Consider the following 16,045-nt stretch of genomic DNA (forward strand, 5'->3'; position numbering starts at 1 on the left):
GCCAGGTGAAGAGCAAGCATGGAACTGTGGTTAACCTACCTATATAACCATAGAAAAGAACATTAATCTAACATGCTCCGATGATGGTTCTGATAGAATCGCTGTGGCTTGGCCGACTTATTTTGACGTGTGGAGCTGCCAAACTGAAAAACCTTACTCGCAGACTGCCCACGACATGCTGTGGCCAATTGCAAGCCTTCAATTGACCACTCTGGGGGCCAAACCGACGTAACTGTGGCCTTTTTTTCAAAATTTTTTGGAGACTGCTCTGGCAGGTCTGCACGGCGCATCCACACCTCCGAAGCACGGCCGGTCCAAGAAATTTTGCCGGCATCTGGTCTGGTGCTCTCCGAGATGCAAGGGTGATCTGACTCATTGGGGTCGCCGGCATTTATATCTCGAAGCCCTGTTTCTTCTTGCGGGAATACATAAACATATTCTGCAACCAAATCATCTGAAATTGATCTCATTGCTTTGCAATCGTAGTAGTGATACCCCAACCAACATCTTTGCGCCTCTGCGATTTGTTTGGCTTGACCCCCCGCCACCGCAAAACACCCCACCATCATACAAATTCCATTCCTCTTTTTTCCCTTTCTCTTCTCCTTCTCCTTCTCTCCCAAAACACCACACAATATCACAGACAAGATGCCTGGCATTGACGCAGCAGTTATCGCCGATGATACCAGAAGTAAGTATAGATACCTTCATCTAAGATTCTTCTTATGCGCGAGCCTCAGCTAGCCGTGTCGCATCGGTACTCTGGGCTGGTTGACACATGCAATTCCGATGTTGTCGCCGATGGCCGTTTGCGCCATTGCGAAATACTATCCCGCCTGCACTGCTCTACTCTATACACTAGGTGATTGCGCCTGACGAAATGGTACACTAACGACAATCCATAGTCTTGGGTCAGGATCCTTTGATCCCCCCGGCTCTGCTCATCTCCGAGATCCCCATGACTCCCACTGCTCTCGAGACCGTCGTCAAGGGCCGGAGAGAAGCTGCCAATATTGTCATGGGCCAGAACGACAGACTACTAGTCGTCGTCGGACCTTGCTCCATCCACGATCCCGAAGCTGCCCACGAGTACGCTGGCCGTCTCAAGCAGCTGTCCGACAAGCTCTCCGACGATCTCTGCATCGTGATGCGCGCCTACTTGGAGAAGCCTCGCACGACCGTCGGCTGGAAAGGCCTGATCAACGACCCCGATATCGACTCATCCTTCCAGATCAACAAGGGCCTGCGCGTTTCCCGCAAGCTCTTTGTTGACCTGACCTCCAACGGCATGCCCATAGCCACCGAGATGCTCGACACAATCTCTCCCCAGTTCCTTGCGGACTGCATCTCTGTCGGTGCCATTGGTGCGCGAACAACTGAATCCCAGCTTCACCGTGAGCTTGCTTCTGGCCTTTCCTTCCCCGTGGGCTTCAAGAACGGAACGGACGGTAGCCTTGGCGTCGCCATTGATGCAATCGGCGCTGCCGCCGCCAAGCACCACTTCATGGGTGTCACAAAACAGGGCCTTGCTGCTATTACTCGCACCAAGGGCAACGAGCACGGTTTCGTCATCCTGAGAGGCGGAAGCAAGGGCCCCAACTTCGACAAGGAGAGCGTTCAGGCGGCCAAGAAGATGCTGACTGAAAAGGGCCAGAAGCTGGCCATCATGATTGACTGCTCCCACGGTAAGTCTTTGTCTCGTGTAGGCTGACTGGCAAGTATATCGGATTCGCTAACAAGAGAACAGGCAACTCCCAGAAGAACCACAACAACCAGCCCAAGGTTGCACAGACCATTGCTGAACAGCTGCGCGAGGGTGAGCGATCCATTGTTGGCGTCATGATCGAGTCCAACATAAATGAGGGCAACCAGAAGGTTCCCGCCGAGGGCCCCGCTGCCCTCAAGCGCGGTGTCAGCATTACTGACGCATGCATCGACTGGGAGAACACAGTCACGGTTCTTGAGGACCTTGCCTCTGCCGTCCGCGCTCGCCGTGAGATCAACTCGGGTACTCCCAGCACAGAGGCCAAGGTGAGCACCTTGGAGGAGGATTAAATGTTGGATTTATGGGGAGAGTCCGTATGTGTAAGATGAGAGGGGAAAAAGCCTAGAAAGAGAGAGAGAGTTCGTCGGTTGATTTTGAAATTCCACAACCCGCAAGTCTGCGCGCAAGTCGCAACTGGCTTCCTCCTGGCCAGCTCAAGTTTAAAGGAGCCGCATTTAAAAAGACGAAAGATTAAAACTGGCGCATTAAAGGGACATACAAAAGCCATACGTCGTCCTCAGCCATATAAGTGTGGTGTATCCATTTGCTAATGGCATATGACGACCTTCTTTTTTTTTAGAATATGAGCATCGATTCCTAACCTCAATGCGTGTCAAAAAGGCTGCTTGCCTCCCATGGATATACAATAAGGCCCCTTAGTGGTTGTAGATGGTCGCTTTTGAAATCATAATCACCAAACCCTCCCCCATGCTTGTATCGTAAAACTGTCGCTGGTATTCAAAAATTGTATTGCTATCGACTACTGCCCATAGCAGCATAACTCGCGCCCGCCAGTCCAAAGTTGCGCGCCTCCCTCCACTCGAGCACTCTCTTGAACGCCGCCCAGCCCAGCAGCCCCGTCGTCCCAAAGATGAAGCCCCAGACAATGATCTTGTCCTTGTTGCTGTCGCGCTGGAAGCACATGGTGACAACGTCGTCCTCCTCGGCATCCTTGCAGAAACTGATGCCCTGGCTCAGGCAAAACGCCTTTGTGCACTCGGAGCACGATGACGTTGTCGACCGGCGGACGTGGTCTTGGAGAAGAGGGGAGGGCGCTTGGGAGAGGGATCGCGGGCCGGATTGGTGCTGAGGGCCGAGGGGGATGATGGTGCTGTTCTTGAAGCATGTACACTTGCAGAACCTGGGCGCTGCTGGTTTTCACGGTTCCTTGTCAGTTTTCGCGCGGGTTTCTCGCAAGTTCGCCCTTTCAACGGGAGCTTACAAGAGGCGGAGGCTAGCGCAATGAGCGCAGCGAGGAGAAGCACCAGCAGCTGGATTCGCGCCATGGCGGTGCTTGGTTGCAGCAAATCGCACTCGCGGGCTGAGGGCACCGAGAGCGTTTGAGAGAGTTGTCGCGAGTAGATTGTCCTCTGGGGATTACGGCATCTTCGAGACAGCTTTACAAGGCCGAGATGCGCTGCGAGCGAGGCTGGCCGCGGAATTGCGGGTCTTGGCTAGTATCGCGCGCTCTGGTTGGTCTGTCGGCTGCCGTTACTTGTGGCCCCATATCAGGAAAAGTTGCAATTCGGCTTTGAACCTCGTTATCAAAATTCTAAGTCGACGACGCCGGGGAAGATTTCAACCACGGCGTTTCCCTTTACACATTTCGCCAATGGCACGAATAACGAGGATGCGGAGACTGCAGTCTCTGCAATTGGCCATCCCGTCACAATGCGCCGCATCCAGACCTTCTTTCGCCGCTGCCCGCGCCATCTCGACGACCGACCCCGCGCACAGCAAGAATACGGAATGGATCCGGGGGAAGCTCTGGAAGGGCGAGGCTCCTGGTCCGGCTGATCCCTATACGCAGAGGATGGAGCCTGAAGCACAGTCGAATCTGCCCGAGGAGGCGCTTGAGAGCCGGCCACGCCAGGATAGGACGCCAGTCGCTGTGCAAGAGTCTAGGCTGACCCTGCCCGCGAGGAGGACCGAGGCGACGGCGGAGAAGGAGGTGCAGTCGTCAGACCCGTCGTATGTGCCCGCTACGGATGCCGAAGGATTGGAGGAGATTGGGGCGTTGAGCACATGGTGGGAGCAGCCGGGACACTGGGGCGACGAGAGTGTCTTCAAGGGATTCGGCAGCGCGGACAAGGTTGTGGAAAGGGAAGTCCTGGAGGTTCACCTGCGACGAGCCATTGTTGAGGCACTGGCATTGCAGCAGACGGGCGTCTTCTCAGAATGGGCTACGAAGAAGTGGTCTGAGGGGGGATCTAGGAACGAGCTCGACCAGGCATTGGCCGTGCAGGTTGAGGTGCAGGACGGCAAGGCTACTCTGAAGGGAGACGCTTCATCGATTGCGGAGGCTTTGACGAGTGAATCTCAAGAGGCAGAATCATCGACGGCTGTGACGGTCGAAGAGGCAAAGGAGATGATCAAGTCATGGGATCCTTCATGGAAGACTATTGCGCTCGATGACTCCTTACGATTTGCGGTATGCCATTCGCGATTCAAAATCATGGTTTTACGTGGCAATTATACTAACTGTGTGCTACGCAGCTCCGCAAGCGTCTCTATCAACTCACCGGAATCCTCATCCCGGACGCCAAACTCGCCGCCGCCAACACCGCCAAGCACATCCTGACCCTTGCGACCAGAGACCCCAAGCCGCTGAAACTAGCCCAGATGCTCGAGAAGCGCAACGCCTTCCACGATCTGGCCAACGTCACGGTGCACGAGCGCAAGATTGGGCCCATCGACAGGGAGGTTGCCGTGGGACGCTGGAAGGTGATTGAGGAGGAGCTGAAGAAGCGTGACTTGCCGGTGACGGGCTACGGAAACGCGGCGAGGAACAAGGAGAGGGATTGGTTGACTGGGAAGATGTAAAGCTCATGAATTTTTTTTTATACGCATAGATGTGGCTGGAGGGGAGGGGAAAAAAGAATGTACGAATATGGCATGTACAACAGCAATGATGAAAAAAAAAAGAAAGATTCTACGCATTACTATCCTTGCCGGATTCTCTCACAACTCATACGAGTGTTCATTCCCGTACAATGTCCAGCTTGAGTCGGCTTGAGTCAGATGTCATGCAAGTTGTCCAGCTTGGCAAGCCACGGCCCTCCATATTCGACCCCCAGTCGCAAAGCCCGCGATACGTCATGCGAATGGAGGAGATGTAATTTGTCTTGGCACAAGACGACGTGACGACCTTGAATTTCAGGCCGTGAAGATCAAATCACATGGATGTGGGCTGTCTTTTGTCACTTTTAACTTTACTGAGATGAGTTGTGTGTGTGTATGCATGTGTGCGTGTGATGAGATCTAAAACAGATCTGAGGGTTTCTGGGCTCCAGGCAGCGCTGAGAAAGCGGTCTTTAGACTTTTACCAAGCCAACGTCGCAATGGGATCTTTGGTGTTTATGACTGGTTTGATGATACGAGTCGCATTGATTTGTGATTCCTCTTTGTTTCTCGTTGATGATGCACGGAGAATATTGGTATCGAGAATATTTCCAAAATTGGACAACTGGCGGAAAATGCACTTGTGATTGCTGGAATTATTGTTGGCGGCAACAAGGCTCTGGATCTTCGAAATCTTGGCATCTAGACGTTTCTCTGGTAATATACTGGAGTACTTATTAATTCCACGTACCTGAAGAGCACTCCATAGCACCAACAGGCAATGGATGCAGCACACACGAGTACTGCTCGTAGGTACACATGCAGTACAGGCACAAGGGAGTGGATGGATAGATGGAGGGCAGTACCGCATGAGGGATGGTGTGCCAGGGCTCCGAATTGAGTGAATGTTGCGCCTGATCCTACCTTATCGTGGGCTTGTCCTGGTCGGTTGGAGCCCCCCTGCTCGAGGTACAGTAGGCAACCCCGAGGCCATTTAGCAGCCAGACATGCGAGACGCATGAAGAAGATGCTGAGCCGGCAAGAAAGGACATTCGTCAGCTAAAGTCGTCGTCCTTTTGCTAGGTGGTATCGAGAGACGGATACAACGGCGCTACGCCGTCGCACATGCACATGCGCATGCACATGGATGATGCTCTCCGAGTGCATACTCGTACATGTGCCTAGTACATATACCCGTTCGAGTAGCTGTATCAACGTGAATTATTCGGAGCGCGGTGTGTGTGGGAGTATCGCTTGAGAGCGGCAGCAGGTACCTGCTCTTTCGAGTATTCAGTCTGCAGACGACGACACCACACACACACACACACGAAGCATACTCGTAGCTGTGACAAGTCTCGGCAATTTAAGGCCACGTGGGAAGAGTCGCGCCATCGACGGACCAGACAACTGGCAGTGGACACCATTGGCGGCCAGACAATCCATCTTTCGCACAAGGTTTTGTTGCGGGCGCGGGCAGGCATTGATGCCATTTTCCTCGACGGGAGCGATGGATGACAGCAGGGTCAGACTGCCGAGTGAGACGCGGGTAGGGCCGTCTTCTCACCAGCCCCTGCATCTTTTTATACTCGTAGGTTGAGTAAGACGTCGGCCAACTTGAAGAGTACGAGCACTGGTGGTTGTTGTTGCTCGGCGCCAAGCATTCTGCGATACCCATCAGCATCGTCGTGTATGAACATGTAAGTGAAGAGTGTGACCCAGGCCCAGGCGCTGATGCTTCGCATAAACGACGACGGGTATGGTACATGTATGTACCTAGATGCGACCAAGTCCTCATCGTACTTTTCATCATGCAGTCCGCGCAAGCAAGTGATGCTTGTAGGATTTGCCGCGTAATCTCTCCAATGAAAATAAGGCTCCAGGCAAAGTCAAGACGTTCCATTGATGCGGGCTAATGCCCACAATTTGCCCATCGCCCGGCCGGCCCTAGGGGACGATGGAGGCAAGGCTAAAAAGCCGTGGCGATCAGGGCATGGGCAATGCTGGATCCAAAGGTTCTCTCCAGGTTTTTGATATCCATCACTGCCCGGATACGGCTTGCCCAGGAACCAAACCAGGTACGTGTAGTGCCTGGGCGATTATGCGCAATGCCTGCTGAACGCGCAGCAGACTGCATTCGTACCTCGTAACCCGTGCATTGTAATGCTCCCGAGCTCGTCCTCAGCTGCGCGGGCTGGGTTTTGGTACACCGCTCTCGGCCTGTATCGCGTTCCAGCGTGTCTCTCCGGGCTCACCAAACGAGGGCGAGGCAGCCGAACTCGGCCCTTCCGACGTTTGGTCGTCCAACGTCTTCTTCAGCCAAATCACCCCAGCTGCGTGTTGTTGCACGACAAAGCACTAACGGCCGGGGAAGCTAGAGAAGTGGCTCTTGTGGAATCTGCCATGATCTGCCAACATCGTATAGACGAAATTTCTCGTAACCCACACGGAGCCCGTTCCGCGAACAGCCCCGGATTGGTCCATGTCGGGAATGGCTTCCACGCTTGTCATTTGAGCCGGCATCAGCTCAGCGATAGTGTAGCGGCTGCTTCCCCGGGGGCGGCTGAGGGATCCAATTGCCGAGACGCCTCTGTTTGAAGTCTGCACCGAGTCCGGTAGTAGCGAGGTCGCCATTGAACTGAGTTGAGTTGCGTTGGCCGCCGCGTGAGCTCGTGGCTAAAATTGTCCGCAAAGTTGAGCAGCACCCGTAAGCCCCGCTGGACGCTAGCCTTTTAGCCCCGGGGCGGGGCGGGAGAGCGAAAATAGCGGCCTTGGCCCCTGTCAGCCAGTTGGAGAGCGCTATAGCAAGGCGCTGTTGGCCGCTCCTCTGGCTGCCGTGCCCGTTTACCCAGCCAGTCACATTGGCCTCATGCTGGCTGCTAGCCCTACCGTGAGTGAGCATGCATCGACGGATCAATGGAAGTCTGCAGCAGTTTACCAGGTGCGGGATAGGGCCAAACGGTCAATGGATGGATGTTTGATGTTCGCTGTACTCCGTAGTGGTTGCTGTTTAGTGTGTGCCTGTCTGTGTGGGTTGGTTTAGGGTGGTGCTCGGCACTTCTTCTTGTTAATGGCTCACCTCGAGTTCCAATGGCATTGAATTTGATATCCCTCGCCCCCCCCGTGCGTATTATTAGCTGTGTCAATCATCGACAGCCGAAGCCTGGACCACCTTGATCCTGTCGTGAGGCTGTCATGACTGGCATCTCCTTTCATGGAACCCCCGAGCGGCTGCCCATCCCCAGCAAGGTGGTGAAGCTGGTGTTCCGGCTGCGGATATAATGCAACTGCCTGTAGCATGTTTGTGCGCATGCTGACCATCAAAGAGAGCATCCTGTACATGCGTCTAGGCTGTGATATGTGCCTGTATGCAGACTGGGGGGGCCGTCGCCGCCGGTGATGGACACAATGCTGCAGCAATACCACCTCGATGTACGAGCGTGTATGTACGGAGAACTCGTACTGGTCAGGTACAGCCCTCGCATATTACGCAGGACTGATGACTTCGTACCTGTATCAGCAGAGCATTAGTAGGTTCTGTTGGCACGATGAATATACCCGTACTGGGCTCCGAGCTGCTGCGTGCCCAATATTAAACACGCAAGTCGGACCTCATCCTCGCCCTTCTTTGTGCCTTTGGGATTTTCACACGATTCCTCTCCCTTCGGATTGTTCCATCTCAGCCTATTGCGCACCTCTCTTTGCCTGATAGACTCCAAGGTTGGCTCGTCCGTCTCCTGGGCGCAAAAAGCGGTTAACACATGACTCGGCCATCCTGACATCCGCTTCGGGACCCTTGAAGTGGGCTTGACCAGGGTAATATTCTGCAGCGGCCACAAGAGGAATTCACTGCCCTCGCCCCCCGTCCATGATTTCTCTCTCGCCTGGCACATACCTGTAGTGCTATTCAGCAATCCTTGCCAGGCCAAGCCCCGTCTCCAGCTGTTCTTTCGTCTATGCTGTGGATGGGTTGAGAGGAGAGCGGCCGGGCCATTCAGCACTTGCAGCCTCTTCTAGCAGGGCCGGTCCGCTCCGTTTCAGGGTCAGATTTCGAATCTTCCTTTTCCTCAGACAGATAGCCGGTGCTCTTCTTTCTCTGACTTGTTGAGACGACGTTTCGACCGACTCCTGCGTCAAACTCTACTTGTCCCGGGGACATATCGGACCGCCGCTTTTGTTCCGCATCCCGCTCGGGGAACAAGTACAAGGTACTCAGTACACCAAGGGAAGCACAAAACTCTCAAAGAGAAAAAACAACACAAGCCAAATTCCAATCCAAAGCCAAAGCAACGCCAAAGCCAAAGCCAAAAAAAGACGCCACGCTCTCGCAAACTCCATCGCCTCGCATGCCCCATTGCCCAAACTATTGCCCACCAGCTGCTGTCGCCTTTCCCTGTGCAGCCTAACTTGCTGCAACCGGCGACCAGCCCTCCCTCCCACACGTTGATCCAAGTTGGCCGAGACGCTTCGCCGCTGCAGCTCAACCGACCTGGACTTTTCATCAAAGGGGGAGCAAAACAGAGCAAAGTCGGGCTTCATCTCTGCAAAGTCGACGTTTAACCCTCTCTGACCGCCAGCCAGTGGCGCGCAGAGTCAGTTCGCCCGAGGGCCGCCCCTTGGCCTCGAGATTGGCATGGACGATAGACGGCCTTCATTAGTTGTTATGACAGAGCCGTCCGGAATGATCCCCCCCGATGAGGTGTGTACGACGAGATTGGACTGTCTATTGTCAACGCTACGGCGGCGATAATAGGCTGGTCAGGCCAACTACTAACACGCGCGCTTGGCATAGTCTGCGGTGTCACCGCCGGATGACTTCGACGAGGTGAGTGGCTTGTTAGATCGTTTGCACATGCCGGGATTCCCTTCTAACCTGACCAGGGTAACGACATCGGAAGCTTCCAGTCCTCATTGACTTCCGTCACCTCATCTATTCTTCATGGCGTCGTGGGCGAAGGCCAGCGCGTCTATGCTGCGTACGGGAAAGAGGGTAATATTCTTCTTCTCTCTTCTTCTACCAGCGTCTCTTTGATTGTCGTTCGCTGGCTGTAAAAAAAATTGTGCTAATGCGACACTGTTTGCACAGAGTATGGACTCCCCATGGATGACCAGGAACTTGACCGCATGGATTTGTGTCACCAGAAATATTTTTCCCTCCTGAAACAGCGGCGTTTTCTATCACCGATCAACGAAAACTCACAGAGGATTCTGGATCTGGGATGCGGTACAGGTAATTCGACTACAAGCCTATTCACCCCATGCTCGCTTGCTGATGTTGTCCTTTTTAAGGAATATGGTGTGTCGAGGTCGCCGATGAGTATCCGGGGGCACAGGTACGACTCTCCTCTGAGCTGAATGCTTGCCGATTAATGCGGAAGGCTGGAACTGACGTCCCTTTCTCCAGGTTGTTGGTGTTGATATTGCCCCTACACAGCCGCAATGGTATGTTGAAAAGAGAGCCACGACTAGCATAACAGCGCTGATGAGTTCGTGAAGGGTACCGCCAAATTGCCAGTTCGAACTCGACGATATCGAACAGACGTGGACGTGGAAGTCTGATAGTGCCGACTTCATCTTTTCTCGAGACCTCATCCTATCGGTGCGAAACTTTCCGAAACTAATCGACCAAGCATACAGGTACGGCAAATTCACCCGGGATCATATCATTATCACAACACTCTCCTCTTTCCAAAGGCTAACGATAATTATAGACATCTTAAACCTGGCGGGTGGATCGAATTCCAGTGTCACACCGGATTACTACAATGCGACGACGGCACTTTGCCTGAAGACAGCACATTTCGGTCCTGGGCAAATCTAACCAAGACGGCATGCGAAAGATACGGCACTCCAGTGGATGACCCGACCCGGTTCAAACAGTGGTTTGAGGAACGAGGATTCGAATGTGTGACAGAGGAGGTGTACAAGATGCCTTGCACGCCTTGGGCCAAGGATAAGCGCCTGAAACTCATTGGAGCCTGGGAGCAACACAACTTGATGAATCACCTGGAGGGCTTGACGATGCGGCTATTCCAAAAGAGTCTGGGCTGGTCAGAAGAGGAGATTCTCGTGATTTCCGCCATGCTGCGAAAGGAGCTGCGCGATCTAGGCGTCCACGCCTACTGGCCGTAGTAAGTCACACATGCTGATGAAGTTTTTCTAATGCGCGCATTTAATTTAGGCTCAAAGAGCGATTTGCTAACGGCCAGCAGCTACGTCGTATACGCACGTAAGCCCATGATGGCATCAGGCCAATAATCGGTTGAGGAATTTTGCCTGCCCTTTTAGCGATTGTCACCGACGACTCTTTCGATGGGCACGGCGGCATGGGTGTTGATGCACCAGAATGCATCGACCAATCAGTCCCTTGGATATGCTGCTTTGGTCACCCGGCCTGAATGAAAGCGGGATAATGAAAGATAAATAACGAATGATGAGGCTTTGAGAAGTCGACTAGTATAACGACACATGCGACCACTTGCTAGTTTGCATATCCAAGGCACGACGCTTGAACGACCTCCACTCGATTCGCCGAATTGCAAGGCCGCACTGACACTGGAGAACTCATCAGTCGTCCTCACCGCTCCACCGCTACTCTGACTACCCCATAAATTCCGCCGAGGTCTGAGGAAACCAAAAGCATCTGGACGCTTCCGGAGAACGCGGATGAAGTACAGCCGAGCGCTACATGGGGCCCTGCTCATATCCCTCACCAAAAAGTGCTCATGGGATTTGCAATACATAACACGCTGCTTGTTTCTACTTATCGATTCTCCAATCACTGTTTTCTCACCGGGGTTCTAGTTTGGGCGTCTGTAATGAGGTAGTATTGATCCTTATTTGAGGAGAGTGGCAAGATGGTGGATTAGGATACATGTACACGATGGAAGGGTAATTATCTTGGCGTTTTCTTTTTTTGTGCTTTTTGAGCGTGTTGCATTGGCATGATCAGCTGCAGAATCAGCAGGGGCATGGGGATCTGGGAGCATTATATTACGACATTTGATCGCACAACCACTTTGCATGTTTCGGTATCGTTTTTTATTGTATAGATGGTTGACCCTTTTTGGACAGGAGTATGACGAGAGCATTCTGAGCAGATATGAATCATGCATCGGTAGCAGAATATACATTTGGCTACGCTGTACATATGTACTCTTCCCTAATAACTGTTGCTGCGGTCCATATTGATGTACTTCTGACGAATGCCGCCAGACGCAGCATCTTTCAGTAGACTTGGGCTTGGGTGAAACATGACCAACGGGATACACGACGCCCAGACCTTGAATGGTCTTGCAGCCCTTTCTCGACTATATTCAAGTAGAATTGTTATTAGTCGCATAACTGTAGTTCTCTGCTAAGTGCATCAACTGCCGTTACACCCTGTTCTGGGTTAATACATTGCTTCCAGGTCCATGACCCTGGAATATATATCGATCATATTAGCTCAGAGACTATATCATCCCGGGACCCCTGAGTTGGCATCCAACTTCGACACCTAGTTCCCTGTGCCAACAACCGGATAAATCGTCCATCTCATGAATCCCCTGGGAGGAACTCGTCCTAGTTTCATGACATGCGATGCTTAGTCTTGATACAAGGAGAGCGTCCCATCGTCATTTTTTATTTTGCTGGGAAGCATGTCATGGGGTGTGATTGGGGCTCATGCCCGGAAAATAACTCTGATGAACTGGATGATGCCGCGAGAGGCTGTGTTTTGGGGGCGGCGGAGGGAAGCCTTGACTTGAGGGGTTGGGAGAGGCTGGGTGGATGTCTGAAAGGGGGAGGGAAGGCCATGAAAGACACTGACGAGTGTTTTGAGGTGGGAGGGAAAAGGAGTGATGGGGGTTATATCTGAGATTTTGCGCCAGACATTGGTGTGTATATGTGCAGGTGAGTTGAACTACCTTGGTGTTGAAGGAAGGATATGTGCGTTTATGATCTTGGGTTGCCTTGGTGTAATGAACCAGAAGGTAGGCGAGCATGGCTTGTTCTTGTTGGCTTCTCCGGAGACTATCATACCGTTTGGAGACCTTGAGTATCAATCATATCAGGAAAGCACACGAAAGCAGTGCTCATTTTCACGTTTCGCGATCTCGGTTATTGGAGCCTGTTTACTGGGGCGGCATCCCTGCTCATTGAAAAGCCAATCTGAGATTCAAAAGCAGATGCTATTTAATACTTTGAGATCTGGAAGCTAGTAAAGTGGTGATTTATCAGAATATCCAAGGATATGCGCCATTGAAAGGATTACAAATTAGGCCGTCATGCGGATGATGTCTCACAAGTGACAAGTCAACTCGCTTCGACAAATAAATGCGCACAAGCCTGGCACACATACATGCATTGTATATGTTCTTGTGATGTAATTGGTCCAGTCGACACCCCGAAACTCACTTCATATATGGGCTGGTTTCCAGCCACGTCCTCACATCTTTCAGTTCTGGGTACTGTCTCCTCAGCGCCTCGATATCCGCAGCATATCCCTCCTTTTCAAAGAACGAAAACATGGTACCCATCTCCTTGGAGGAGGCCAGGAGCAATCTCGCCAGAATGTTCCAAGTAAGGGGGACTCCAGCTCCAGTCTTATCGCGAAAGATTTCAGCCAATTGGTGATAATTGACTTCATCTCCAGCTAGTGAAATCGCTTTTCCTTTGTATTCCTCCGGATGAAGAAACGCCTCGGCCGCGACTTTGCCAATGTCCTCTGTGGCAATGAGCTGGAGGGGCTTCTGTGAGAGTCTCGCCTTTAGAGCGGTGGCAAACAACTTGCCCACGAAACCACCGTCGAGATTTTCCATAAACGCCACGGGTCTGAGGATCGTCCAGGACATGGCATCCTGTGGCTTGGTGGAGTTGATGAGATGGTGTTCGATGTTGTGCTTGCTGAGGAAGTGAGGGATGTTGGTTGGGTTGTTGATGGACTTGTCCCCGTGACGGTCGACAGAGGAGTACACGAAATGCTTTACACCGGCTTTGAGAGCGGAGTCGATGAGAGATATTCCTTGGGCTTGTTCTATAGCTGCACCGCGTGCGCCTCGTTTCGGGACCTTTTTTTCACGTGTAAGTGACATTGGTCATGGCGTTTCATAGATACAAAGTTGTATTTTGTTTAATCACCTGCACGCTAAAGACGCCCCATGGAGATGAATTGCTTAAATAGCTAGCTTGTCCAAAGATGGCATCTGTGTCGTCGAGGTTGCCTTGAAGAAGCGTAACCTTGGGAGAGAGACTCGCGAGCTTCTGAGCCGAGCGGGAAGTTTTGTCACGGGTGACGGCGAGAAGTCTGAAATCAGCGTTCTTGGAAAGGAGGGCTCTGATGGCGGCACCGCCTTGTTTGCCAGTGGCGCCTGTGATGAGGAGAGAGCGAGACATCTCGGTGTTGGTGACCTCGAGGTCGATGGAACTGCTGTGAAACTGTACGACAAGTCTGGGAAATGCGTGGACGTCTAGACAAATAAATACATATTTACTCAAGAAATTTCTTTACATTTCAATTTAACCGTGGGGTGATTCTAGGTGACTTATTCATTCTCATCTAATAGAGCTTGGCTGGTCTTGAAAGAGACTGATTGCTGGTTTGGGCAATATCGAGGGTGGGTAACTCCGCAGGCGGCGGGGCAACAAGTGAGTTCGGCATCCGCAAAGAATGCCGAGGCCGAACGACAAGCGCGCGGCTGTTGAATTGACGAGCGAAGCGGTGTATGAGTAGTCTATGGAGTGAATGGATCGATTATAAAGATCCGTTTGGTCTAAATCCACGTATACTTGTTTTCTCTTTACCGGTAAGGTCGGTTGCAACTCATTCCGAGTGTGTTCATGTAAGTGAGGAACCCAGTACTACTTATTTTTTTTTTTTCATATATCTTCTTCCTCTTCTTATTCCTTTCTACTATATAGAATACATCTATGGTGAAACTTGGCATTAATTCCAAGAGAAGAAATATTCGAGCTTTTTAATATTCCGCTTGCGATTTGGTTGCTTACACCTACTGCTCGAACAGGCACTTCTGCCTGGTATAATGTTATGAAGCTGCCAGTGATAGCTTGACTATTTGCCCTCTCATAATAACGACTTATATAAGGCCTAGCATTAACATGCAAAACACTACAACGGCTGTTATAGTAATATTAAACTCATGAATACATGTAAACTGACGCACTGTTTGTTCTGTCCTTTCAACGTCATACATGGTGTTTTTAAGAAAGACATCCTGAGACCAACGACTGAAGAAGCAAACTTAGATCTATGAAGCTCCTTTCTGTTGCCTGTCACATATCTATTCTCTGCTAAAGTAGCTATTGGACGCATAGTTTGTATCAAACGTCGACGGTTTTCCCCATGTCTTATGTAGCATCCTGTATCCGCTAGTACATCTGAGTGTTTCTAGAGGAAAAAAAGAAGACACAGAATTCAAGTACGAGTATGGGCCCCCTGCAGGGATGTCCCCCAGCCTACCTCAGTTGCTCAGTTAATTCCTGCTTGCATGGAGTCAATGGCTATGCCGTCATTCGTGGAAGGATATGCACTCTAAATTAGCCAGCTCCCGGAGGGGATGAGCTCCGAGACGGGTCTGTCAGCCCTAGGAGATGGGTCATGGGATATGCACAACACTGGACCGCTAATATAGAGGCTGTCCTTATACAGTCCGCATTTTGGCAATACTGCTCGACTCGGCCGTGGCTGACGGAGAAGAGGATCATGATGAGAATAGGGAACGTATATGTGGGAGCACTGACTGATTCCTTCCACCGGATTAAACAAGGACATGTAATCCTTGGTAGCTTCGGCACCGGTAATCGCAGTGATCGGAGGCGAGAAATAGTGCTGATGCTAAGAAAAATCGTCGAGCTGTCAAATGTATATCCCTGCTCTTCGTTTAATTGTCAAAATCCATACCAATCGAAAAGCTATCGGAAAAGGGATCCTTGTGGTGGCATCATACTGTACGAGAACCGGACATTCGTATCCATGGTACATGTACCTTGGTGAGCGACGTAGATGTATGCACAAGGATGCTATTAATACCACTGTCGGCAATAAATAGAATCAAACCGATCCATGCGCCTAAGATGGATCGCAGCCCCGCGTCGTAATTCCCCTGCAGGCCATCTTGAAGCCGGCGATATGGTTGGATGCGTACATGTACATGTACTCCCTGGTGGTGATGCCGGGCTGCCTCGCAATCCGCGGTCCCTGCAATAGGTGTATTGACGGTAATGAAAGCTGACTGTATCATGGAAGTTACAGATACTCGTATCTGTCACGCATAGGCCTTTTCTTCTATTGGCTCGGCGATACGATACTTCAAAGGGCCGGCGGAGATGACAATATAAGAACACGAATAAACATTTTCGAGCTGGTGGCACGACAGCCGATAGGCCGGTTGCTGCAACCTTTCCGTCGCAACTGGAAGTCAATTGCACGAGGTGGCGTCTTGG

At 51.7% G+C, this 16,045-nt stretch overlaps 5 protein-coding genes across 5 annotated transcripts; 3 read left to right on the forward strand and 2 right to left on the reverse strand.

Annotated features, from left to right (window-relative positions):
- Nucleotides 1-648: 648 nt before the first annotated feature.
- Triagg1_9496 (uncharacterized protein) lies at nt 649-2,055 on the forward strand (the record flags this gene model as incomplete). The annotated part of the gene is made up of 3 exons (XM_062904459.1): nt 649-691; nt 906-1,685; nt 1,748-2,055. The coding sequence occupies 3 exons, from the start codon at nt 649-651 to the stop codon at nt 2,053-2,055; spliced, it is 1,131 nt and encodes a 376-aa protein (XP_062751533.1).
- Nucleotides 2,056-2,518: 463 nt separating this feature from the next.
- Nucleotides 2,519-3,051, reverse strand: Triagg1_9497 (uncharacterized protein; the record flags this gene model as incomplete). Its single annotated transcript, XM_062904462.1, has 2 exons — nt 2,519-2,916; nt 2,988-3,051. 2 exons carry the CDS (start codon nt 3,049-3,051, stop codon nt 2,519-2,521), a joined length of 462 nt encoding a protein of 153 aa, XP_062751534.1.
- Nucleotides 3,052-3,377: 326 nt separating this feature from the next.
- Nucleotides 3,378-4,588, forward strand: Triagg1_9498 (uncharacterized protein; the record flags this gene model as incomplete). Its single annotated transcript, XM_062904463.1, has 2 exons — nt 3,378-4,196; nt 4,262-4,588. 2 exons carry the CDS (start codon nt 3,378-3,380, stop codon nt 4,586-4,588), a joined length of 1,146 nt encoding a protein of 381 aa, XP_062751535.1.
- Nucleotides 4,589-9,236: 4,648 nt separating this feature from the next.
- Nucleotides 9,237-11,001, forward strand: Triagg1_9499 (uncharacterized protein; the record flags this gene model as incomplete). Its single annotated transcript, XM_062904464.1, has 10 exons — nt 9,237-9,302; nt 9,396-9,428; nt 9,485-9,593; nt 9,690-9,833; nt 9,893-9,936; nt 10,008-10,045; nt 10,100-10,240; nt 10,315-10,734; nt 10,816-10,832; nt 10,892-11,001. The coding sequence occupies 10 exons, from the start codon at nt 9,237-9,239 to the stop codon at nt 10,999-11,001; spliced, it is 1,122 nt and encodes a 373-aa protein (XP_062751536.1).
- Nucleotides 11,002-12,996: 1,995 nt separating this feature from the next.
- Triagg1_9500 (uncharacterized protein) lies at nt 12,997-13,978 on the reverse strand (the record flags this gene model as incomplete). Its single annotated transcript, XM_062904465.1, has 2 exons — nt 12,997-13,653; nt 13,724-13,978. 2 exons carry the CDS (start codon nt 13,976-13,978, stop codon nt 12,997-12,999), a joined length of 912 nt encoding a protein of 303 aa, XP_062751537.1.
- Between the last annotated feature and the right edge of the window lie 2,067 nt (nt 13,979-16,045).

This window comes from Trichoderma aggressivum (genome assembly GCF_033847375.1).
Source record: "Trichoderma aggressivum f. europaeum strain CBS 100526 chromosome Unknown scaffold_054, whole genome shotgun sequence".
NCBI lineage: Eukaryota > Fungi > Ascomycota > Sordariomycetes > Hypocreales > Hypocreaceae > Trichoderma > Trichoderma aggressivum.